Raw genomic sequence first — 24861 nt, forward strand, 5'->3', positions numbered from 1 at the left:
AATCTCAGATCTTATTGAATAACGAATCATTTTTTATGAAATTCCAGATAGTCTGTGAAGAAAATGGGAATTTAACATCACCAGATAAAATATTCACTGTGCATTGCTTACTCAAGTGTGGTGGAAGCTAATTTGATTAATTAAGGTCAGAATAAAAAGGGGCATTTCAAGGCAATCATTTTCCTACAGGAGGTGAAAAAATTCAGAAACGTCAGTAGAAGTACTGAGTTTAAATTGCAGCAAGGGACATTTATAATCTATATTAAAGTAAGTATTTGATGGCGAAGGTGGTGGCGCTCTGGAACAGGTTTCCTGCAAAGAGTGTGCGTCACTCTGCGTGACCGCCTGTTTTTAAGAACGGCTCTTTCTGGAATGACAAAAGTGTAGGGGTGTGAGCAAGGACTAGATGATCTCCGAGGGTTTATTCCAGCCCTATTTTCAGTGTAACACTGTATATATTATAGAATGGTGCTGATGGGGTAGCTCCAAGGCACTTCGTTTAGAGATCTCCAGCGTGAAAGAAGCGTTGTTTCATTTCAGAAATTGTTCTAATAGAATTCTGGTTTTCCCTTTTGGTTGCAACATGTTGATACAGATTTGGATGAGTGCCTCACAGGTGCTCACGCTTGTTCCAGAGGACAATTATGTGTGAACACATTGGGATCATTCTACTGTGTCAACCACAGAGTGATCTGTGCAGAGGGCTTTATACTCAACAGGCATAGAAAATGTGTTGGTAAGATGATAGGTATAAGCCGTTCACCACAGCATCATAATTCTTCATGCTCTGCAATGCATTTAAACCGTTTGTGCTAAAAGGCTCTCTGGCCATCTTTGCGTATGACATTTCAATATGAGTTAGTAAAAACACATGTGCACCATTTGCTCAGCCACTTAACATCATAAGTTGTATGCTATTTGGCTTTTTCCCGAGCAATACATTCTCAGGATACATATAACTTTGCACAAAAGTCATAAAAGTTCGTAGGTATGATGACCACAGCAGTGCTGATGACTATTAAACTGGAGTAAGAAAACATAGCAGTCGATCTCTCTGGGCAGTGTCAATACTGCCAAACCCCCAGACATCGTGAAACAGCAAAACTTCATAAATACAGCTCAAGAAATCTGCAGGCGTCCAGGCGGTGGAAGAGATCCATTCCAAAGTGATGGAATTTAAAAATTCAGATTAGTCCTTTGTTGATTCTGGCACAAATTTATTTGTACAAAAGTCAACGATGCATCATAATTCTGCTGTATCATCCCTGCTATTTAAGTTCATATAAGAAACAAATCTATTTTTACAAGTCTATTTATGAGGGTTTAATTTGCTTCAAAAAGCCAAGGCCGGAGCTTCTGAAATAGTTTCGATTTGGGGTACTTTTCTAGAGGCTGGTCTAGGAGGCACCCGAGCTGCAGCCGTGTAGCGTGGTAACACCTGGAAAAATGGACCCCCTGGAGACCGCTAGTCATTAGTGAAAGCAGCAGTGCCTGGGACGATAACGTCACGTGTGAATACATTCGCCTTCTTCCACTACTGTCCTTCTCCCTACATTTATAACATTGTTTTTCCGACCATCACAGGTTTGATTTTGGTCTTTTAAAGCTCAGTGATCTCATCTCATTAATGAGCATCCTGTGGCATGAGCAGGAAAGTTTATACAGTGTCATAATTTAGAGCAGAAATGCGATTCCTTAAATTGTCAAAATTGGATTTTTTTTTTATTATTATTTGTTTTGAAATTAGGGATACTGGTAAGCAGGGCAAACTAATGGAATTATTAAGTTTAAATTAAATGGCTGAGAGAATGCCACTGGAAGGAAGGACGCCTTTAGAGAAAATACCAGGTTGTGAGGCAGAAGATGGTGTTTGTAGTTGGCCACAGCCTGCACGGGGTGTTTCATGGCTTTCCCGGAGCCTGCTGCATGTACCTCACCTCTGAATGTAACGGCAAGTGAGCAGCTGAGGCAACTGCCTCACCTCCCTTTCTGCTCCTGAAAATCTTGCCATTTAATCCCCTGATGTTTTTGCTGGACTATGCAGTAGGGTTATATCTGTCCTTTTCTACGTCTCCCAGGAGTGTTTTGAAACTAAATTAGCGCGTGTTTGTCAGCAACTTTGGCAGAAGGTGCTATAGAAGGTGCCAAATGCTTCCTTGTATTCACTTTCTTCCCCTCCTGTCCTCTACCTCATGACATTATAAGAGTTTTATTGTGACGGATAGAAGATAAACCTCAGGCATCACTAGTAAAATGAAAGATACAACTCTCATTTGTAGAGCCAAAAGATCCTCTGCTCCCTCACCAAATAACAAACCTCTGTATTTCTCTAACGCAAGTCAGGTATTTACAGGTATCCTTGTAAATAATCCAGAAAACTTTGACGTTTCTCTTTCTTTTTGGATAGCTGTACCTTGAGTTCTCCCTACTCGTCTGCAGCTCTGCTCTGTGTGTGGTGCCAGGAGAACTTTTGCTGTATTTAACATTTTTCCTACTTTTCCAGTCAAAGGGGAAAGCCACAAGCGTACTGTGGTTTCTGTTTTGTTGAATTCCTCATTGCAGCCAGATGCGCCCAAGGTATCCTTTTCCAGCTTAACTGCTTTTGTGCTCCATCGTGAGCTATCTCAAACACCGTGAGGAAAGCTTTAGCAATTTGTTTGCACATTATTGTTGTTTTAATGGTGTTACTCTTTGCAGATTTTAGGGCCGGGAGGAACAATCTTTGCACAGGGACAAAACAGCTGATAACCTTTTATCTGTTGAATTCCCTTTAGTCAAACTGTGGAAGATTATAATTCCAGGTGCATTCAAGAGCAGATATCCAGAATTCCTGAAAGCCAGCCGTGCACAATGAGGAGTCACCAGCTGTTTAAATACCTTGCACACACCAGCTTTGTGTAACTTTGTGAATAGACATTAAAATGTCTTTAGGCTTGAAAGCTCCGTGTTCTCCAGAGATAAGAGCCGGGTTGGATCTTGTTAACGTGGATTGCTTTTCCCGGTGACTTTCAGGCAAAGTCATTACCACCACCCACACACACGCTGACGGGAGAGTACTTTGCTACTTTCTTTGCAACCCCCATCTAAATTTTCCCTCCCGCCAGAGCGAGCAGTAAGCGGTCGTTTTATTGCTGAACCATCGGGACAGTGCGCGAGCGCAGGATGGGTGGTTGGAAAGTAACAACAGGTCTCAATAAAACAGATGTATTCCGGAAAAGGGAATCGAACTGAAGCAATTTGAAGAGGGGAAAAAAATCGTGAGAAACTACAGATGCAGGGCCAAAAAAATCAGCATTTCACATTTTTATAAAACACACCAAAAAATATTTTTGCAGTCGAAGTATGCGTTGAAAAAAACAGCAGTAGGTAAACGCTGATACTCCTTTGCAAAAACATCAGCTTCTTAGACGCAATTGATATGCTCAGGGATCGTATATATGTTGCAGTTTTCAACAACAATTCCAGGGAAAAAAAAAGAGATGTTACATGATTACATTTCATTGTGGTTTTAACTGACATAAAGTGAGGAATGTTGTTGCCGCACACGTGGACCTAGTAGATTTCACCAAAATTAACTATGTGGCTTGTTTTTAATACATTACTGAAGTATATTTCCTCTTATTTCTGTTTTTTTTATAACTATAATCTTGCCCTACCTCACAGTCTCAATTGTGTTGGATGAAGACTACAGCTGGTCCAATGCTGGGAATTAACTTTGTTTCAAACTGGAAACCTTACTCGTATTTTTCCTAGTGCTCTGTCAAGCATCCTTTTTTGAGTTGGTTTCCAGTACTGAAGAGAGACGGGTCATGGGCCCTCTTAATTTTATGGATAATCAACAGTGAGGACAAAGGAGAGAGAGATATTGTCCTGTTTTATAAAAATGCATTCAGTCCGCGCTGCCCTCTACCTCGTGCCGTAACGGTAGAGCAGAATGATACCAGGTACCGCCTGGGCTGCACAGAGCTACTGCAGGCGCTCGTGTGCTGCCCCAGCACAGACTGGGGCCCTGTTCCCAAAGACGCCTTTTCCCACCCTCACACTTATGCTAAGGGACGCAACTTTGTGATAGGCATTGAGAGTGGGAGCAACGATGTGGACCGATGGGAACTCATGAGAACGATGCTGCAAGTCATCCGAGATCTCACTCTGTGGTGTGACCATTTAGGGTTTTGTTTGGAAAAGTGAACAAAAAATGGCATGTCTGTTAAATAATAACGAAAAGGGAACTTTGGTGCGCTGGCAACTGGCCTGATGTCAGAGATGGAGATTCATGCCCTAACAGAGCCTTCCATCTGCATGGTTCATAATTTAAGCCTTGTGTCTCAGCTCAGGTCACAATCATTAGGCTTTATAGTTCGTCATTTTGTCACTTGTGCACAAAAGTTTAATTGAAAGGAAAAATTCTGTGTGTGGTCTTCCAGTTTCCGTAATTATAATTTTCTCAAATGTGTTCTGGCTAATTCTACTTACTTTCTCAAGTACTCAGAAATTTGAAAGTTGAATCAGAAATTATAGACAAAACATGAAACTATATTAGATTCTTTTTTTTTTCCTCTCTGTGAAATCTTAGCCTTCTTTTTACCTGTTTCACCTGCCAAGTAGGTGGAATACTTCCTACGTTATTTGGGTAGTATTTCAGACAACGATGCTTTCCTCCTAGTGTCTCTTTTGACATCGTGCTGAACTGACTTAGGTTCACATGATCCAGTGTAGCGTTGGCAATTTGTTGATATGAGAAGGTTTGCAAGAAAGGATAATCTCAGATCTGTTCTATAGCCACTAGAAAGTCTTGGGCTGGTTTAAATGCTGTTAAGTGGCTGTCCATAGCTATTTTTCTCTAAAATTAAAAAAAAACCAAACCAAACCTCAAATTTATTTAAGAACTAAGTCTAGTTAGGTGGGAGAGGTCTACTACAGCAGCTCGTATTCTTCTCTCAGCGTGTGAGGGTTTGGGTTTATTGATTTTGGGTGTGTTTCCCCCCCACCCAAGACCACTTCTGAGAATGGCGCAGCTTACTCGTCATTCTAATGTGTAGAACCTGGGAAACTGTACGAGCATTAGGGGACATAACCCTGTAAAAACTTTGGGGTAGGCAAGTACCTGGCACTCAGTGGAAGTACACAAACATCGAGTGGGACGGGCAGAAAGATCTAGCTGATGGTAGTGACCTTGCTGCGGATTAATCAGCTGGCTTTGGAACGCAAGTACACAGCCATGTGAAGAACGGCAATGGCAAACAAAAAGAAAACACAAGTAAATGAAAAGTGAAATGGCCCCGAGGTAACATACTGGTCTCGCAAAACTCAGTGCACATCACCAGTTAGCTGATTTCAGCAGGAACTGAAATTTCTTGGTGCTTGTCTTTGTCTGTTTGGTAGAAAACAAGCTGGCGCATTTTCTAAGACAAAAGGCTTTTAAAATGGCTTTTCCTGTTTTCATGCTCCACAAGGGGAAGTAATATATCTGATGTTGGACTTATCTGGGAATGAAGTTCTACAGCCAAAATGAAAATCTGACTTAAACAATACTTGCTTTATTGTGTAGTATGAAAACAGCTTCATGTGGAGAGGAGCTGGATGATTGGTAATGGTTATGGTCGCATTTGGCTTTTGTTAGCTCTAGAAATACTTCTTAGCTTTATATAGAACTGTGAACATCTAAGATTTTGTGGAGAATGGCAAGAAAGTTTCTCTTCCCATCTCTACCCCTTTTTGTTGCTTGTAAGTATTTGCTCATCATAGTATTCCTAGCTTTCATTATTAAAATAAGCAAAACCTGAATTTGAGATTATTTCGTCCAAGCCTATCAAAACATACAATTTTAGAGGTGTGGCGTATTCCTTTCCAAATTGTGTCCTACATTCTGCGATCTGGTATTTAAGTGATTTTTTTAAAAGAACTTTTCTACTACACGTGCTGAAATCAGATCTCTTTCAAGATTTAACTACAAATTTACAGACTTGATTGAGCCTTCAGGACTCCTCTCTCCATGTCTTCTTGTGTATCCAGTTCTAATGACTCATTCCTTGGGAAATTTTTTCTTCTGTTCTCGCAGTTCCAGACAGGGACACTGTAAGAAACAGACCTGTGCAATCTATCAACACGTGGCTCCATGGCTGGTGTCACTGCCACAGTTTTGGGTTTTTCGACAATGGGATGGCCTACACGGCACCAGGCTTGTTGGCATCGGACGGGGCTCATCTTTCTGAAAGGTGGAAGAGGGTGTTTGCTCATGAGCTAGCGGGGCTCGTTGACCAGGCTTTAGACTAGGCTTGTTGCGGGAGGGGGATGCTACCCGGCTTGCTCGTGACAAGCCAAGGGACGATGCTCTGAGGGGCAGGTCACTAGTGAAGGCCCTCAACCTGTTGCTCCGAAGTGTGCTGGGAACGCTGCAGCACACTCTAAGTCTTATGGGGATGAGCCAGGGGCTCCTGAGGAGATAGGAACCGGGGAGTCACAGATAAAACACTCCAGTTTATGGGTCAAGATTAAAGGGAACGCAGAGGCAGGGGACATTACGCTAGGGTTCTGCTACAGGCCACCTGATCAGGATGACAGAGCAGATGAGGCCCTCCATAGACAGATAGGAGCGGCATCGTGTTCACAGACCCTGGTCGTCATGGGGGACTTCAACCACCCCGATATCTGTTGGAAGGAAAACACAGCAGGGCACAAGACATCCAGGAAGTTCTTGGAATGTGTCAATGACAACTTTCTTCTTCAAATGGTAGAGGAGCCAACAAGGAGAGGAACTATGCTGGACCTTGTCCTTACCCACAAGGAGGGGCTGGTGGCGAGTGTCAAGCTCAAGGGTAGCCTCAGCTGCAGTGATCATGAAATGGTAGAATTCAAGATCCTTCGGGCAGCGAGGAGAGCACGCAGCAAGCTCACTACCCTGGACTTCAAGAGAGCAGACTTTGGCCTCTTGAGGGACCTGCTTGGCAGGGTAACATGGGAAAGAGTACTGGAGGGAAGAGGGACCCAAGAGAGCTGGTTAGCATTCAAGGATCACCTCCTCCAAGCTCAGGAGCGGTGCATGCCAAGAATGAGGAAGTCAGGCAAAAATGCCAGGAGGCCTGCGTGGATTAACGCAAAGCTCCTGGACAAGCTCAAAAGCAAAAAGGAGGCCTACAGAGGGTGGAAGCAAGGAGGGGGTGACTGGGTGGAATACAGAGAAACTGTCCGAGTGACCAGGAACCAGATTAGGCAAGCTAAAGCCCAGAGAGAATTAAATCTGGCTTGGGGCATCAAGGATAACAAGAAAAACTTCTATAAGTACATCAGGGGTAAAGGTAAAACTAGGGAAGATGTGGGCCCTCTCAGGAAGGAGACGGGAGACCTGGTCACCCAGGATATGGAGAAGGCTGAGGTGCTGAATGACTTTTTTGCCTCGCTCTTCACCGGCAAGGGCTCCAACCACACCACCCAAGTTGCAGGATGCAAAGGCAGGGTCTATGAGAATGAAGAAGCACCCACTGTGGGAGAAGATCGGGTTTGTGACCATCTGAGGAACCTGAAGGTGCATAAGTCCATGGGACTGGATGAAATCCATCCACACGTCCTGAAGGAGTTGGCAGATGAAGTTGCCAAGCCGCTTTCCATTATATTTGAGAAGTCGTGTCAGTCTGGTGAAGCTCCCGCTGACTGGAAAGGGGGAAACATAACCCCCGTTTTTAAAGGGAAAAAAGGAAGACCCGGGGAACTACAGACCGGTCAGTCTCACCTTTGTGCTTGGCAAGATCACGGAGCAGATCCTCTTGGAATCTCTGCTAAGGCACATGGAAAATAAGGAGGTGATTGGTGACAACCAACACGGCTTCACCAAAGGCAAATCGTGCCTGACAGATTTGATGGCCTTCTATGATGTTGCCACAGCATTGGTAGATAAGGGGAGAGCAACTGACGTCATCTGCCTGGACTTATGCAAAGCGTTTGACACTGTCCTGCATGACATCCTGGTGTCTAAATTGGAAAAGCATGGATTTGATGGATAGACCGCTGGGTGGATAAGGAACTGGCCAGATGGCTGCACTCAAAGGGTGGCAGTCAATGGCTCAACGTCCACATGGAAACCAGTGATGAGTGGCGTTCCTCAGGGGTCAGTACTGGGACCGGTGCCGTTTAACATCTTTGTTGGTGACATGGACAGTGGGATTGAGTGACTCTGGATCAGGGAGTGAAGTGATAGGACACGGGGCAACGGCCTCAAACTGAAAGAGGGGAGATTTAGATTGGATATCAGGAAGAAATTCTTTACGGTAAGGGTGGTGAGGCACCGGAAGAGGTTGCCCAGGGAAGTTGTCGATGCCCCATCCCTGGAGGTGTTCAAGGCCAGGCTGGATGAGGCTTTGAGCAATCTGGTCTGGTGGGAGGTGTCCCTGCCCAGGGCAGGGGGGTTGGAACTAGATGGTCTTTAAGGTCCCTTCCAACCTGAACCATTCAGTATGTATCTCGCAGCAGTTCCACACTGGCTGCTCCTGTCTATCTGGCGCGAAGCAGCGGGACTGATACATAGCCTGAGCTGTGGAAACGTGGCAGTGAGCAGTAGGCATTAATCACTTTCTCATTCAGTTGTCCAGGAGGTTTCTCTCCAGTAAACCAGAAGCTGATTATCAATCCTCTGCCCACCCTGCATTTAACCAGTTCTGTTCATCCCACGTCCTCAACGCCTGCACCATCCACTGCACATTGGGAAGAGGGGAGAAGGAAATCGCCCTGTGATTTGTGTTTCTTGAGTTTCTCTGTTAACAAAAGATCCTGGAATAAAACATCTTTCATCAGAACACTGTAGCAAAGTGTATATTGACTGTCTTTTGTAAGAAATGGTTTCACTTGAGCTTTTGACTCCTTCCAGAAGAGCAGGAAGAGGTAGATCTCTTGGTAAATACGAGGCACTGAATTGTTTTAACTATTTCTTGTAGACATTAATGAATGCGTAACGGATGCGCACACCTGCCAGCGGAGAGAGCACTGCGTCAACACGATGGGATCATTCAAATGTCTCCAGGAATTGAGCTGTCAGCCGGGTTATGAACTTAAGGATGGAGAATGTGTTGGTAAGACAAGTGTTTTTCAGCTGATGCGATTGCTGTTACCGAAAAAAGAAAGGAAAGGGGTTGCAAAGCATTTTATTGTTGCTGGTCCGTGCTATCAGGGTTGTAACTAAAAAAGGCTGATCATCATGGAAATGTTTGGCTTCGTAAGCCCCTTCTGTACATTCATTTATTTGAAATAGATTCCAGTGGCAACTATAACTAATTTATAAAATGCACGAAACCATATGTATTAGGGTTTACCCTGTTTTTAAAGGGTTGGAGAGAGGTCTTGCTGCTGGAGGAATTCCTGTTACATTCCTCTCTGGCTAGCTCTGCCTTTCCCTGAAGGGGCGGATGCTGTTTGCTGTTGAACACTGACTCACAGCCTGAATGGATCATGGGGCTGACTCAGTCCGGTCTTTCCTGTATTTAGGAAGTCTGTCTGCCTTTATTTACATTTTGAATGGTCATGGGGTTAAGAAGTTACTCTCCATCTCCCTCCTCTTGGTCTGTGTAGAGGGCTAATGGAGACGGTAACCTCGGGAGCTGTAGCATGGCGGAAGTTGCTCTGCAGGACAGGAGTAGGCAAGAGACACATGTGTCCTGCCTCCCAGGGCAAAAGTCAACGTTATTTACTCCTAAATTTTTTACACAAAGAGTTTACTGACAGCTGCAGTAGAGAGATGCCTAAGGAAAGAACTTAGCTCTTGACATATAACATAAGGTTGTAAAATAGAAATGATCGGAAATCTTGCTTTATATACAGCTGTCGTGAGCGAACCTTGGTTTACTTGAGGAGGCTGTTTGTGAATGTCTTGTTCTGTTGTCTGATTCTATGGCATTTCTAAAATTTATTGCTAATCTAAATTGCTTTCTCGTCTTAAAGTTAGATTATAACAGATTATAAAATTTACAAATCGTTTCAAAGTAGCCTTTAAATCAATGACTTCTAAGAAAGACTAGAATTCCAGAACTACTCTGTGTAAAATTGCCTACAGATAACTATTGAATTTGCAGAGGTTTATGAAACACCGAATTCCACGGTTTTTATTTGTCAGTCAATAAATACGGTAGGAAGACTTATCAATATAGTACCTTCCGGGAGCCTTGTGATATTCCCTTGTGACCTTAAAATGTAACTGAGGAGCCAGGACAGAAAGAGAAGTGCCAGCAGTTCTCCCCTTGTCTGCCTGGAGGAGTGGGGACTCTTCAGTTGTGGAGTTATCCTTCATTTGTCTTTATCTTCTAGTAAAGATATTCATCAGAGCAGTTGTTCTCAAGAACCAGTGTATGTTAAAGTAGCCTTTGAAAATATTTACAGGAACTGAATTTTGAACGTATTTTGTAGCTGAAGTCTGTTCCTGGGTGGGGTTTCTTCAGCTGGAAGCCAAATGGAAGCAATGCCACTGTACCAGCTGATCCACGCAGTCACTCCACACAGATCAGCTGGGTGTAAATTTATAAGTTTGAAAGTTGCTGGAAGCATTTTCAATGTGCCTAGAAAGCAAGCGTTAACTTGGTGAGCATAACCCGCAAAATAATTTCATATACATAATAAAAAAATGAGAAGGCTGTGTTGAGCTTTGGCTGCAGAGTAAGAGAAAAAAGCAAAACTTGTTACTAATATTGCTACCTTTCATTCAAATTTTTTTCAGAATACTTTTCAGAGTTCGATAAGTGTTTTTTCTTGGTACTTAGGTACATACATGTATACACATGTGCCTGGGTACAAAGTGAAGCCCTGTTCAAGTGAGGTGCCTTTTTAGTATTGAATTCAGTGGAGGTAGGTTTCCACTTAGAATTCCAGAGGTATATAAGGAATGAGACCATTTTGATTTTGCAATAGTGTTACTCGTTTTATGCATCCTTTTTCCTAGTTTTAATTGAGGTCTTTAGGATTTGAAAACTGCGGGTGTTTCAGTATTTGTGGTCTACAAGAGATGCTGTGAACAAGGCAGTAGGGATCTGAATCTCATCTGCTGCAGGACCTGACAAGTTCTGAAGCCTATGCAGAAGTGGATGTCCCATAGCAAACACACCTAATCCTCAGGTTTCCCAAAGGCAATGTTGAGCGTCTGGTTTAAACGATGCTTCCTAACTTCCTTTCTGAGAAAAGAAGTTATAAGCTAGTCATGAAGACCATTGAAAATTACAGCTTAACTGGTCACAATTTGGTGCTTTGCCCTGATTAACAGATATTGATGAATGCAAGAGAGGAACTCATAGTTGTAAAGTAAACTTCGTTTGTCAGAATACCGAAGGATCATTCTACTGTGAGTCGAAGCAACGCTGCATGGATGGATTTTTACAAGACCCGGAGGGAAACTGTGTTGGTGAGTGTGACCAGCAATGTGTTTGTAGTCTGTGTGGCAGCACTGGCCAACTCCTCTTCCTTTCAGCCTGTCCAAGGGGTGTATATTGACCACGTGTAATTTTCCTCAAATCCTGCTTTGAATTAAATTTAAAAATTGATGTCCTTTTAAAGATAAGCGTACTTGCATATTGAATTTGAAAGCACAGCAGACTTTCATCAGCCTTATCTTTGTAGCACAATAAATTGAAATGAAGGAAGAGAAGTGACAGCTGGAAGAAAACAGACCAGAAAGGTTAAATAGTTTCTCTCATTATTCTAATTCTTTGTCTTCACCAGATATTAATGAATGCACATCTCTCCCTGAGCCATGTAAACCAGGATTCAACTGCATCAACACCGTTGGGTCTTACACCTGCCAAAGGAACACGCTGACATGCAGCAGAGGCTACCACTCCAACGAGGAGGGAACGCGATGCATCGGTAAGGTCGGACTCCAGTGTCTGGTCATGTGCTCTCTCAGAGGAAAAAGTACATTTCAGTTCTGAAAAGAGGTTTTGAGTTACCTCCAGATTCCTAAATTTATTTGAGGAATGGGGATTTGCTGTATGCATTAGCTGTCCAAGCAGCTCAGTGATTTGTTTGCGCTACAGGATGCTGCGCTGATGTCCGACTGCTGCCTGGAGTTCCTCTGGGTACGCCGGCTGCCATTGGTTTTGACTGCATATGGGATTTGCTGATTTCTACTCTGGAGTGAATGTGAATTAGTTATTTTTAAACGCACGCTGTCAGTCAAAGCCGTGCTCCTTCGCTATTTTTTGCGGTGTCTCACTGTAAGCGATAGGTTCGGGAGCCATGGGACGCAGCACAGGAGAAACGCTGAGTGTGTGGACTCAGGAGAGTAGCGCTAATGGATGTTCTTCGTCGCGCTAGGAATGGCGTTCCCCGTTTACATCCAGTTGTGTGTATGTTTAGGATAAATTCTTACTTTCTTTGTGAAAAGAAAGTTGAACTATTTGTATGGCTGGCACGCAGCTTGATACTGATTTGTATTTGTTCCAATGTGTTCATGGAGTTACTGACTCAGAAGAGCAGATTTCATCTCTTATTAGTATTTGTTCTGTAAATGAACACACTCAGAAGAAAGGAACTGAAAGCTTGGTCCTTGGTGCCCAAGGCAAGGCTGGCTATGTATTTTTGAGTTCCCTTGATCTGCGTTTCATGAAGCAGGAAAATTATAAAACAATGGCAGAGGAAAAAAAAAAGAAATGGCAAATCAGTATTTCGGTTAGTGATGATATCCTAATAATTCCTGCTTGTGTCCCCTTTGAATAAAAGGAAGGATGAAAAAATAAACAAAATCTGCTTTTGTGATGTTACAGGTGGGTGGAAGACGGGTTGGTCACGACTAGCAGCTTGTAGCAAAAAATAGCAGTATAGCTAGAAGATCCCATTTCTGCATAAATTTCTGCATTCTCCTTTTTGCTTTTCTTTATGCTGTATCTCCCTTCATGACTTTACCCCCAGGACTATCCAAATCATGCTTGGCCAGGGAGAAGGTGAGGAAGCTTTGAAAGCAGCAGAAGATGGGGACAGTTTATGTGTGTAACTGAGGAAATTGAGAAGGCTCCCTACTGCAGCTCTTGGGGGCTGTGTTTGAATACTCGGGGCAAAGCAGTGCAGTGTCATTTGCTCTCTTATTATACAGCAGCCTGAAATATTTTGGCCGTTAGAAAGGAAAGGTCCAAAAACCCTGTCGGTGCCACTTGCTACGAAGACACAATTCTTCAGCTGGTTTTGATCAGTCCTGTTTCAGCAAAGTCAAGCGGGCTAGGTACATTTGCACCACCTGAAGTGTGGTGACCCTGAAATTGTTTTTAGGGTTACTGCCATGCCAACATCTCCGTGAATGGTGGTTTTTTTTCCGCAAGTCAGCAGTCATCACTGAGCAGCTCAGAAGTCCGGGCTGTAGCGCTAACGGCCTTTGTTTTCAAGCCCTGCTAATGGCTAGGGCAGATTATGTTCCTAAATTTCAAACTGATGATTTACAGAAAGAATCCAGCTTTTTTCCGCCCAGTTGTTCCTAAAAGAGGATGACTGTGTGTAAATATGTGCCAGAGGAGGAAATTGCCATTATTCATACAGCATTTATATCTTTAAAGCATGATGAGATAACACAATGTGCTGTAATTACTGATGATACTTTGTCTCTACTTTATATGATTGACAATGCTTTTAAGGAGCAGGTATAAGGAAGCTTCTTTAGTTTGATTTTGGGAAAACAAATGTTGAATGTTAATTGGTGATTCCTCTGCCTTTGCTGGATGCACTCTCTTTGCGGTCTGTATCTTTTGGTATTCTTTTGGTCTGACTTTCTTTAAGTAGGCAGAGAGCATGGAGAAGAAAGAAGAAAAGCATATGGTCCTAATTTCCCCTCTCTATGATAAAGACTAGTTTCTTTAAGGCATGACGATAGCTAATTAGATTCCTGATTCAGATTTATCCACAGTAGTAAATACATCATCTGCACATGTTTCTCCAGCAGAACTACACTTCCAGGGTCATCCTCTCTGTTTAGGGGCTTCGTCTCTCTTTAAAATGTTCATATTTTCTGATTTAGTAAATGAGTTGTTAAAAACTACCTCTTCCATTTAACTGAAAACTACTGTAACTGTCGTGAAATGTAGCACACTTCTGGTGGTATAATGCCCTAGCACTAATTAAAGTCTGACTGCAACGGAATATATAATTTTGGACAAACTAATGAAATGGTTGCACACATGAATTCATTGCAAATAAACCTGCTACTTTACAAAATTGTATCTGCATTAGAAACTTCCTTGGTGTGATTACTACCTCTGATCTTAAAAGAAAATGAGGAGCCGGTGTTTCAGCAGAAATCTGGGAGCCTGTCAGGAATTCTTTGCCTGGCGAGTGGCGTTCCCTGCCATCCCTAACCCTGGTGCCAGCAGGGACTGTGTAGGTGGGAATCCGCTGCTGAAATATTGAACAAAGCATTTGCTTGTGCCTCTCATCAGGGTTCCTCTAATCACCGCTTTTCCAAATCCAAGTTTCTTTGATAAGTAACTTTCTCTCACTTCCCTATCATTTTCTCAGCAAGCGACTGCTTTCCGGAGCTCCCTCCAAGGCTCTTGTCTGATGAAGAACTGCCCAGGAACCCTTTGAAATGAAATAGCGCTCAAATTTATGACTTCAAACAGGGCAGTATGGTGAGCCCCCAGCCTTAGACTGCCATTCTAATTAATATAACATGAACAGGGATTTGAGTTGTAAAAGTAGTTGAAGACGTGAATAGTAGGAAGGAAGCAGGCTGTGATGGCTTAGGAAATGGCAGAACTCAGAATACTTGAAGAAATACAAGTTTCGGAGAGTTAATCAGACTTTTTGATGCTTCTTGTCACAGATGGTAACAGGGATTTGTTAGATACTGATGAGCTATTTAGTCACGTTGCAAATCTTATAAATCAGCGCGTATTGAAAACTCTCATCTTCATCTGAGGATTTTTAAATGAGATTGGAAGTGATGCATGTGAATGCAGAAGCAACTAATTTGTTGGTATTGGATTTCGGATGAGAGGCCGCGAGGAATATCAAAATGTGAGTTGATTGAGAAAAGAAAAAAGATCAACATTGGGAAAGAGCAAAAGGTAGACAGCAGAAGCGAGACTGAAAGGGCACCTCGAGATGAAAATAGCAATTGCCTTAATTGAAGGGATGAGCAGAATTTCTGGCTAGTTCTTGTTTTGCTTTAAATGGCTTGCCGTGACTCACGTAATGGCAGAACATCAGAATAGGTTGTTTAAATGTCATGGTTTGATCAGAATCAAAATGTGTTTACATTGAAATGCAGAATGTGCTGGGAAAGCTCCGTTGCAGTTACAGTTACCGCGTTCACTTTTAATAGAATGTATTGCTTTTGAAGAGTTTGACTTAGAGATTTGTAAAGCTAACTGAGATGAGCACAGTGGGAAAAGCTGATGTTCCTTGTTCTGTCCAGGGGACAACCCTGGTAGTTTCTATTCCTGTTATTTAATTAATTTATTTTGCTCTCTTCGTAAACATTGATTTTCAGCAAACTCTATGCAAACTATTTGCTTTCTCTGGTTCTGCAGACGTGGATGAATGTCAAACTGGTGTACACCGTTGTGGCGAAGGGCAGATTTGTCATAATCTTCCTGGGGCCTATCGCTGCGACTGCAAGATGGGATATCAGTACGATGCGTTCAGCAGAAGCTGCATTGGTATGTAAGGCGCAAGATGAGATGAAACGACTGATTGATTGAGCCTTGGACCTCAAGGCAGTATTTAGCACCACTGTAGTGTGCAGTTATTAGTTCTGCAATGCAGTGCCTCAGAAGATAATGGAATCACCTCCAAAGCAGCTGTTGTTCGGTGTGACCGGCCATTTAGAGCTCTGCTGCTCCGCGCTGAGATTTCGGCCAGGTGCCCTTGGTTTGGTTTAGCTGCAGGTTATCAGTTAAAGTCATCTGCAAAGTCCTTCCCTACGGGTTACGCTTCTGCTGCCATAGAAATTTATCTTTCTGAAGATTTCACAACTTTCTTCATAAGAGGCTATGATACAGCATTTTGTATTTTATCGCTACCGTACACCAACTGGAGCCCAAAGTCAGCATAAAACCTGAGGCTGCAGCATTTCATGCTCTGCAAATCAATCTCTGACACTTTAAAAAATATCCTCCTGCGTCTTGTTTGATGCTTTTGTTTCTAAGTTGATTGTATATTTGCTTTTCGTGCTGGCAGATATAAATGAGTGCTGGAATTACCCTGGACGCCTGTGTCAGCACACGTGTGAGAACACCCCTGGGTCCTACCATTGCACTTGTTCTTCTGGTTTCCGCTTGTCTTATGATGGGAAGCACTGTGAAGGTACCGGACGTTTTTTCCGTGAAGAAGAAATTGCAGTGTGAATTAAGGGACTTTAGAGAAGAGGCTGAAGTGAAAGATAAATACAATAAACCCATGTGTGCTCAAATTTGCAGATTTTTAGTCAAACACTCAAACTGTCAGATGAGAGCCGACAAGTTTCTCCTCTTTCTTCCTTTCCCTCACATACTTTTTCCTTTCCTTCCAGACTAAAGAAAAGGAGAACGTAACAAAGTTAGAATAGGAGACCTTTCATTCAGATTTTAATAAAGATGAAACTTGGTAGTGACAAAACTTGAAAAAATGGATTTTGAATTGAATGGATATTTTTTAAGTTCTCCATGTTTTTTTTTTAAGGCAAAGATTACCTAATGTGTAAGGTCTGAAACACATGTTTCCATGTGTATGTGTTTTCATTGGCATATATAGACATGAAATTCGGGTGCAACAGACATCCTCGCGCTTCTTGGCATTCTGCCTCTGGAGCAGAAGCATCTTCTTGGGATAAATAAGTCCATCCTTATTCACTCTGACCAGAAGGGGCCGGTAGCTGTTCTCAGAGGCAAGAAATGGTGGGAGGTACTGTTCTGAACCACTGTGGCAATGTCTGTGGGTTTGTTTTTGAATACAGATGTGAATGAGTGCGATACCAGTCCCTGCAGCCAGGAGTGTGCCAACGTTTATGGTTCCTATCAGTGTTACTGCAGGCAAGGTTTCCAGCTGGCAGAAGATGGGCATTCTTGTAAAGGTAAGGCTGCTGCTTTCTCAGGTCAAGTTAAATACGTGTACACTTGTTAACAGGCAGTGCTGTCGAACTCTCAACAGCACCTAATGCTGCAGGGGATGCCGAAGGATGATTCTGAGTTACACCCTGCTGCAGAAGCTGCAAAAGGTTACTCCAGCTATTGGCAAATTCACTTTATTTTCCTGTCTCCTACTTGGGGCTGGAATATACTTACCTGATCATAGAACCGGGGAGGTTGTTGTTTCACAGGGCTAGAGCTTATGACTGAAAAAATGAGGAGGGAAGATATGTTTACCTATATTGCATCAATTAAGCCTCCACTCGGCCACGGCTGAACGAAGGCGTGCTCTGACTTCTGCTGGTGGTGCGTGAATGAGGAGTGGAGTGATCGGAATGGAGAAAGGAAGGGTTTTACCTGTTTTCTTGAAGTTACCAATACTGACACATACTTTGGAGAGTCTCTGTTTAAGAAATAGTGAAGAAACCCAGGTTCTTCCTAGCACGAGCACGCCCCCAAAGCCATCCTAAAAGAGTTACAGAGGTACCAGAGAGAGTTTTTCAAACCCAGACGTGCCCTAGTCTTACTGTTCTTTTCCGTAAGTCCGTACTACTTGCAGCCAGGTTTTTTTGGAGCAATCTGGTGTTCAGCATTTCAGAAAGCACAACAACTGTCCTAGAGCAACGTCAAACTTTAATGGTTGCGTTCTTGTTTAAGACTATATTATAAACGTGTCAGATTAGAATTTCCTTGTGTTTTACAGCCTCCCTTTTCACATTTCTGTTTTTCTTTTTTTCATATGTTTGCAATTGTGCTTTTTTCCCCAGATATCGATGAGTGCACACAAAGTGCGGGCATTCTTTGTACTTTCCGCTGCGTGAACGTTCCTGGTAGTTATCAGTGTGCTTGTCCTGAGCAGGGATATACCATGGCAGCAAATGGAAGAACCTGTCGAGGTAATGGGGAGTTGAGAAACCGAAAGGATTATATCATGAAGCTTTAATCCTTGGAATGATCTAAGCCATTACGGTTATTCAATCAAGTCTCCGTTTTTCACATTAGTCACTGTTAAAAAGCCGGTATTTGACAAAGTTGCCAAATATCGGTATCTGCAATGTCAGCTTTAGCCTGTGTTAGAAAATGTACTGGGGCAACTGAGGTGTCAGTGTGAGCTAATCGCTTAAATCAATTCCTCAGGGAGCCCACTTCATCGCTCAAATGGGGGCACTTGATTACTTGCATGAGCTGTGTGTGCACCTTGGCACAGCAGTAAATGATCTGGGTTTTTTAGAGGTGCCAGATGTAGAAATCTGTGGCTTCGTTAGGAGTTGCACTTGCCTGCCACAGAAAACTGGGAGAGAGAATGTGGGAGCTGGAACGGGGACATGGACATGCAGAAGTCTGCCACCTCCACCTGAGTTTAAATATGTTGGCATTAGTAAATGTTAGCGTAAATGACATGTATCCTCCACACACCCCCCCCTTTTCTCCAGAATCATAGAAATGTCTTCTGGAGGTCTGGTGGTTTTCATCTGGTGCACAGCTGTCTGATTTTGAAGTCAAAATCCCCCGTTTGCAAAGGATGCGCTGACTGTGTAATGATGGTTGGAGAGCTGATTACCTTTACGTACTCTACATGCATTCCCGCAGTCGCTTACACGAACTACCAGGCATTTCCTGCTCTTAGTTTTTCAGGAACCCTTCACATAACTTTCGGTTATGTATCTCCTATGCTTAAATTCTCTTCTCAGTGCTAATGGCAGTGAATTTGCACTGTGTAAATCATGAATGGCATGAGCATACTTGATCCTGACTTTGGAGCAGAGAAACAGACTAAATGAAAAGTAAAATATTTTTTAAAGGTTTTAAAAGCTTTTTATTTTTTTTAATAATGTGTTTTTAAGTATGACTTCAGCATGCAGTTATATCCATGTGCATTTAAATTCTTATGTAAAAGTAACCTTTAGAAAACTGCAGCTATAACTTTCCTCGGGCTTTTTACTCCCCTTGGGCTTTTTTCCCCCCCCTGCTTTGAGCGCTGGCGTGTTGGTTGCCACCTCTGCCAGCAGTGTGATTTGAGCTGGGGACGTCTTCCAGAGTCAGTAGTGTGAGTCACTGCGTTAATTGGCCGGCGCAGCTCTCCCGAGCTGGAGGCGCCCAGCGTGCTCCAGGCGCTGGAGGTGGAGGAAGGAGGTTTGCCACATGGACCCGTGGATCTCACTTGCATTGTTTGTGCGGTGTGAAATCCTCCCTGCACGCTCACCCCGGGGGGAGAGGGTTCCTGTTGGATAGACTGGCCCTGCTAAGTGACACTTGGACGAGTGTCACTTAGCCCTTCAGAGGGCTGGAGCCCCTCTGCTGGGAGGACAGGCTGAGAGAGCTGGGGGGGCTCAGCCCGGAGAAAAGAAGGCTCGGGGGAGACCTTGGAGCCCCTTCCAATCCCTAAAGGGGCTCCAGGAAAGCTGAGGAGGGACTCTGGAGCAGGGAGTGAAGTGACAGGACGAGGGGTAACGGTTTTAAACTGAAAGAGGGGAAGGCAGAAACTCTTTGCTGTGAGGGTGGTGAGCCCCTGGCCCAGGTTGCCCAGAGAAGCTGTGGCTGCCCCATCCCTGGAGGGGTTCAAGGCCAGGTTGGACGGGGCTTGGAGCAGCCTGGTCTGGTGGGAGGTGTCCCTGCCCAGGGCAGGGGGGGGTTGGAACTAGATGATCTTTAAGGTCCCTTCTAACACAAACCATTCTATGGTTCTGTGGTTCTATAAGCTTTTCAAAGTACCAGCACCACCTGGTACACGCACCCTCCTTAGAGGGTGAGGTTGGGCTACCTGCAAAACTTAGCGCGTGTTGGCAGCTCTGGGCATGGCTGGGTAAGCTGGCGTTTAGTCAGGCGTTGGAAGTAACCTCTGGGTACATGCCCTTTCTTGAGCTCTCCAAGTTTGTAGTTACAAGTTCGGGCAGTCTTATATTGAAGTCTCTGAAAATATGATCAGACAAACTGTCTGAATTGATGTCGGCTGCACTAAACTCAAGAAGACTATATTGGTTTCCACCAGCTAAAGAGCTGACTCCAGTGGCTCATCATCTGACCAGTTATTAAGAGTTACTGGTGGTACATTCCTTGTACCTTTTTTTTTTTCCAAACAGACGAGTTGTATCTCATGTAATAGCATCTCAACATATGGATCTTTTTGGAGAAACTGCCTATGGTATTTTGCAGCACAGCCAAACTGGTGAAGTGAGGGCTTTCATGACAATGATTGCAATATGGAAGAAATTTTCTTTTCACCTAGGGGCACTTCTGAGAATCGGCAAGGGGTTTAATTTACTTTGATTCTCTCCTACTTCCTATTGTACACTTTTCTTTGCAAGACTTTTAAACCAGTTGGTTCAGTGTATGAGATCAGTTCTCATCCCAGGGGAATGGAGGGAGTGGGAGGTTATAGTTTTCCTCTAAGAGTCTCTCTCCTTTGTGACAATTGGCAGAACTGCGGAGCCCTACACAGTCCACGTGGTTTGTCTGTTAGCATTTATTTCATTTTAAAGCCTCCGTGCGTTGTCTAGACATTTGGGAGTACACAATGTGACTGCAAGATCTTTGCCAATATTTTCTGCTCAAGCTGGATCCTTGTTCTTGCATCTGGTTTTCAGCATTTAAAGGTCCATGGCTTGGGCTTGTGCATATGTATTATTTAGGTAACCACGTTTATGCTCTAGGCCATAAAGTGTCTTTGAGCTTTAAGTAATGAGAGTTAAGTAATGAGTTCTTTTTTGTCTTCTGCAACATTCTCATTACAAGGGTATATTTATACGTAACTTAAATTTTCAAAAATATGTGCCTTGTTCTAAAGCGTTATTCTTAAGTTCCCATATTTCCTAATAGTCTGGTGGAGCTTACGTCTCCTGGATCACGCAGCTGTACAGCAGTCGTTGCTTTGCTTTGTATTTGCCCCCTGCTTTAATCCAGAGCAACCTTCATGCATAGACAATTTCTTCTCCTGACATAGCCCAGCTTTCCCCATTCTCAGGAAGTCACCGAGAAGGTCCCGTTGGCTTTTAGCGTGGGTTGGTTGTATTCTGACGGGATTTGTTTATTCCTGAGGGACAGCTTGTTCACAGTAGGCTGTGGAGGCAGCCCTAGGGTGTCCCTCCATCCACGACGTGTGTTTGCTCTGGGGAGGGGCAGTCTCTGCAGACCGGGTGATAGGGGAATCTTTGTTTGCTTGGGCTATGTGGACATTTTACAGCCTTGTCCATGAAGAAGGAGCCATTGCGATCGCACACACACGTGATGCATTGTACGAGCAATTTATAGCAGTGGCCACCTTTCATCAAGGACTGTCCCTCCTGCTCCAGTGCTTGCACATCGTGTCCATGGCACGCACAAGTCTGTGCACGTGCTCTGCTGCCTGAAACCGGTGAGATGCTTCCGCCAGCTATTGAGCTTGTCCCACGTGCACTGCGCCCACAGGCTTGATTAGAAACACAACGCATGACATAGTTTTGTGCTTAGAGTGAGCCTGTGGTTCGGGGAGTACCAGTGACCTGCGAAGCTGTAAAAATTGGCCCATCACTTTCAGGAGACTATTCAAAAACTATCTTCAATCGGAACAGCTGTGGAAAGCTTACACAGCGTCTGCAGGGATGGACAGGTTGGCTGCTCTGAGAAGTTTAGAGTTCCACTGCCTTAGACTACGGCTATCTAGTTATTTTATTCTGTTTCCTTTCAGCCTAGCTTAATAATATTACTTACAACACATCGCTGACACCCCTGGAGCAAGGGAGAATGTGACCACACAGGTGATTCCGTCAAGATGTTCATGTTTGGTTTGAACCAAACATGTTCGTGTTTGGTTTTTATCGCAGTGGGAAGTGGCAAGAAAGGAGGATCTTGGGCTTTGAGAACTTTTATTCCTTCTCATGTTTATTCTCCACTGAAAGTTAAACCCTGTGGTGCGTCAGATGTGTCTGCAATGGGAGCTGCTGGGTTCACAGGCGCGTGCCAATGTTTGCGGAGTGCGGGTAAAGAAACAAACTTCCCCTGCAGTAGAAGGCCAGCCACGCTCTCTGCCGAGCAGGGGAAGGACTATCAAACAGCATGAAAAGGATCATAAGCTGCTTGTAGGGAAGAGCGGGCTCCCTTCTTCATTGCACACCCTGCCGAGTGGTACTGTCATCTCTTACTGACTGATAATGTCAAGGAAGGATTTTTTTTTTCCCCAGAAGACATAGGAATTTTAGCAGAATTGAAATTAACGTGATTTACCCTGTCACACCAAATGTTAAAAAGTTTCAGTGCGTAGAGATGAACCTGACACCCCTCACCTGAATGTGCCTTTCACGCCCCGGGTGTTTCCTCCGGCGTTCTCGCAGTCCTGCTCTGCAGACAGCAGGCGCAGGTACCGGAGAGATAACACACAGCGACTGAGTGGTGAAAACAAGAGCCCTCAGGTCGCAGAGCCAAACCCACAGGCTCCTCTTGCTTCTCGTGCCCACAGAGTCTCATGAGTGTAGGATTTGAGCAGCCTGGTCTGGCGGGAGGTGTCCCTGCCCAGGGCAGAGGGGTTGGAACTAGGAGATCTTTAAGATCCCTTCCAACCTAAACCATTCTCTGATTCTACAACATTACAGCCCATAAATTGTGATTATTTCTTATTTTGGAACTCAGCATGTCTTTTCCTTTGTGTTTCTTCTCGTTAGATATCGATGAATGTGCAATAGGAACCCATAACTGTTCAGCTGCGGAGACTTGCTATAACATCCAGGGCAGCTTCCGCTGCCTGTCCTTCGAGTGTCCTTCCAACTACAGAAAAGTGTCTGACATGTAAGTATGGCCATCGCAGCAAAGCCAGCAGCCCTGTCCAGTGGCTGTGGATATTACACGGTGCGTTAATTTGTGGGTGGGTGTAAGTGCTCAGAGCTCTAAGGAGATGCTTCACTACCTGGAGCGCATGGACTTTCCCCAGCTTTCATAGCGTTTCTGTTCCTTTTTGCCTCTTCCTTTTTCCAAGCCCTAGAGCCCCCATTTGCCCTCCAACTCCGCAGTCATCAGAGCCTGCAGCTCTGCTTGCTGCAGCTCTAAAAGGGCTCTGCTTATAATTAAGTTTTTAAAAAAATAAGATCTTCTGTGCTGCTTCTGTCATTGCAGTGGCTGCCAGGCTGCTCGGTGCACCGCTTAGAGTGGTTTTGGGGCCCCTGTTTAATGTTCAGATTGCAGTTCCTCAGAGATTGTCGAAATGCTGAGGGGCAGTAGGATAACGAGCTTGCCAGGCCGTGGGGTTCTGGGAATGGCACATCCCCACAGCGCTTCAGCAGCTGAGGTTCAGAAGCCCCGAAATCTCCCTACCCATTTCCTGCCTCCATGGCTGGCAGTGCTCTGGGAAGCCATATTTCGTTGCTTACGACTTAAAACATACTTTTCCTGCCTTATAGAATTGAGCAGCATTACAAGTTGAGGAGCTTGTTTCCCATTCCCGTGCCATAGCTTCCTTTTCAAGTGTGATTGCTTTTATTTTCTTGGAGCACTGGCCCAGGCTTGTGCTGTCGGTGGTGAAACACAGACCCTTCTTCCGAGCTCCGTGCTGCTTGCAGCATGACTCGGGCTCTTTCTTCATTGTGGAGCTTCCCTACACAGCTCTCCGTGTCCAGGATCTTTTTCTTAGTGTTGTTCTCTGACAATTATATCGTTTACAAATGCTTTATGGGCACTGTAAAAGCAGAACAAGCAGCTGGTAATTACCCAACAGAACTTTGGGACTCCTGTTTGTCTTTTACCGTGGCAATATTCTGAAATACACGTATTTTTACCTGCTATTACATGGACGCTGAATGTGCTTCATTTCTCATCTCTTAGGAGGTGTGAACGAATCAGTTGTTTTAATTATCTGGACTGCCAAAATACCCCGGTGCGCATTACCTATTACCAGCTGAACTTCCAAACCAATATTGTGGTCCCAGCTCATATTTTCCGTATTGGACCATCGCCTGCCTATGCTGGGGACAACATAATCCTTACTATCAACAAGGGAAACGAAGAAAACTACTTCAGCACGCGAAGGCTGAACTCGTACACGGGCATTGTCTATCTTCAGCGACAAGTGAAAGAGCCTAAAGACTTTTTGTTAGACGTTGAAATGAAACTGTGGCGTCAGGGAACATACACTACTTTTCTTGCCAAAATTTACATTTTCATCACAGCTCATGCGTACTGAAGCATGTATTGACATTGGATTTTATTGGTGCTATGCTCTTTAACTGTTCTACCAAAGCTTAATACTGTTGAACTGGCATTTAATGTATCTAGCCTTTATATTATTTTTCTGTCATTGCTTTAAACTTTTTTATTGGTCGTGTAAATTAAGTTAATTTTTATCTTTTTTTTGTTGTTTTCTTATGTAATTCTTTACATCATCATTTGACAATGAGCGAAGGAAGGGTTAGAAATGCAGTAAATACATTGTGTTAAATGCTGGAACCTTTTCTTAGCAATTATTTTTAGGTTTAGTCACATCTGCAGGGTATTGCACTAGAGAGGAAAGACGTTCACTTGGGAGTATTGGTTTTTGCCACTAAGAGAGACCTTGAGCAATTTCTCTTTGTTACACAAACTTTTTTGTGTATAGGGTTGGCTATAGGCTTGGCTCAGCCGCTGACTTCACTGAGGTTTCTGTGTTGAGATGCCGCGTCGAAGGCCGTACGTGTACACCGACGATTAGCTCACCTCATATTACCTACCGGTTTATTTTCCTCTTTCCAACTTTCATAATATGTTGCCTAAAAATATATATAAATAAAAGAAAACTCCACCAGTGAAAAAGCTTATGATTGAGTCTTGCTTTAGTAGAACTACTCATATGCTAAGTATTTGCAAG

At 43.8% G+C, this 24861-nt stretch overlaps 1 protein-coding gene across 6 annotated transcripts in view; it reads left to right on the forward strand.

The window, feature by feature from the left end:
- FBLN2 (fibulin 2) overlaps positions 1 to 24464 on the forward strand; it is a 121276-nt gene extending 96812 nt beyond the window's left edge. For all 6 annotated transcript variants that reach the window (XM_054216447.1, XM_054216445.1, XM_054216446.1 and 3 more), the window contains exons 9-17: positions 8925 to 9059; positions 11234 to 11371; positions 11689 to 11832; positions 15483 to 15611; positions 16132 to 16257; positions 16886 to 17002; positions 17825 to 17953; positions 22691 to 22814; positions 23844 to 24464. In XM_054216447.1, coding sequence (XP_054072422.1) covers positions 8925 to 9059; positions 11234 to 11371; positions 11689 to 11832; positions 15483 to 15611; positions 16132 to 16257; positions 16886 to 17002; positions 17825 to 17953; positions 22691 to 22814; positions 23844 to 24201 — 1400 coding nt within the window. In that variant the 3' untranslated portion in view covers positions 24202 to 24464. The remainder of the gene's footprint in view (positions 1 to 8924; positions 9060 to 11233; positions 11372 to 11688; positions 11833 to 15482; positions 15612 to 16131; positions 16258 to 16885; positions 17003 to 17824; positions 17954 to 22690; positions 22815 to 23843) is intronic.
- The last annotated feature ends 397 nt before the right edge of the window (positions 24465 to 24861 follow it).

Source organism: Rissa tridactyla, chromosome 10 (assembly GCF_028500815.1).
Source record: "Rissa tridactyla isolate bRisTri1 chromosome 10, bRisTri1.patW.cur.20221130, whole genome shotgun sequence".
Lineage (NCBI taxonomy): Eukaryota > Metazoa > Chordata > Aves > Charadriiformes > Laridae > Rissa > Rissa tridactyla.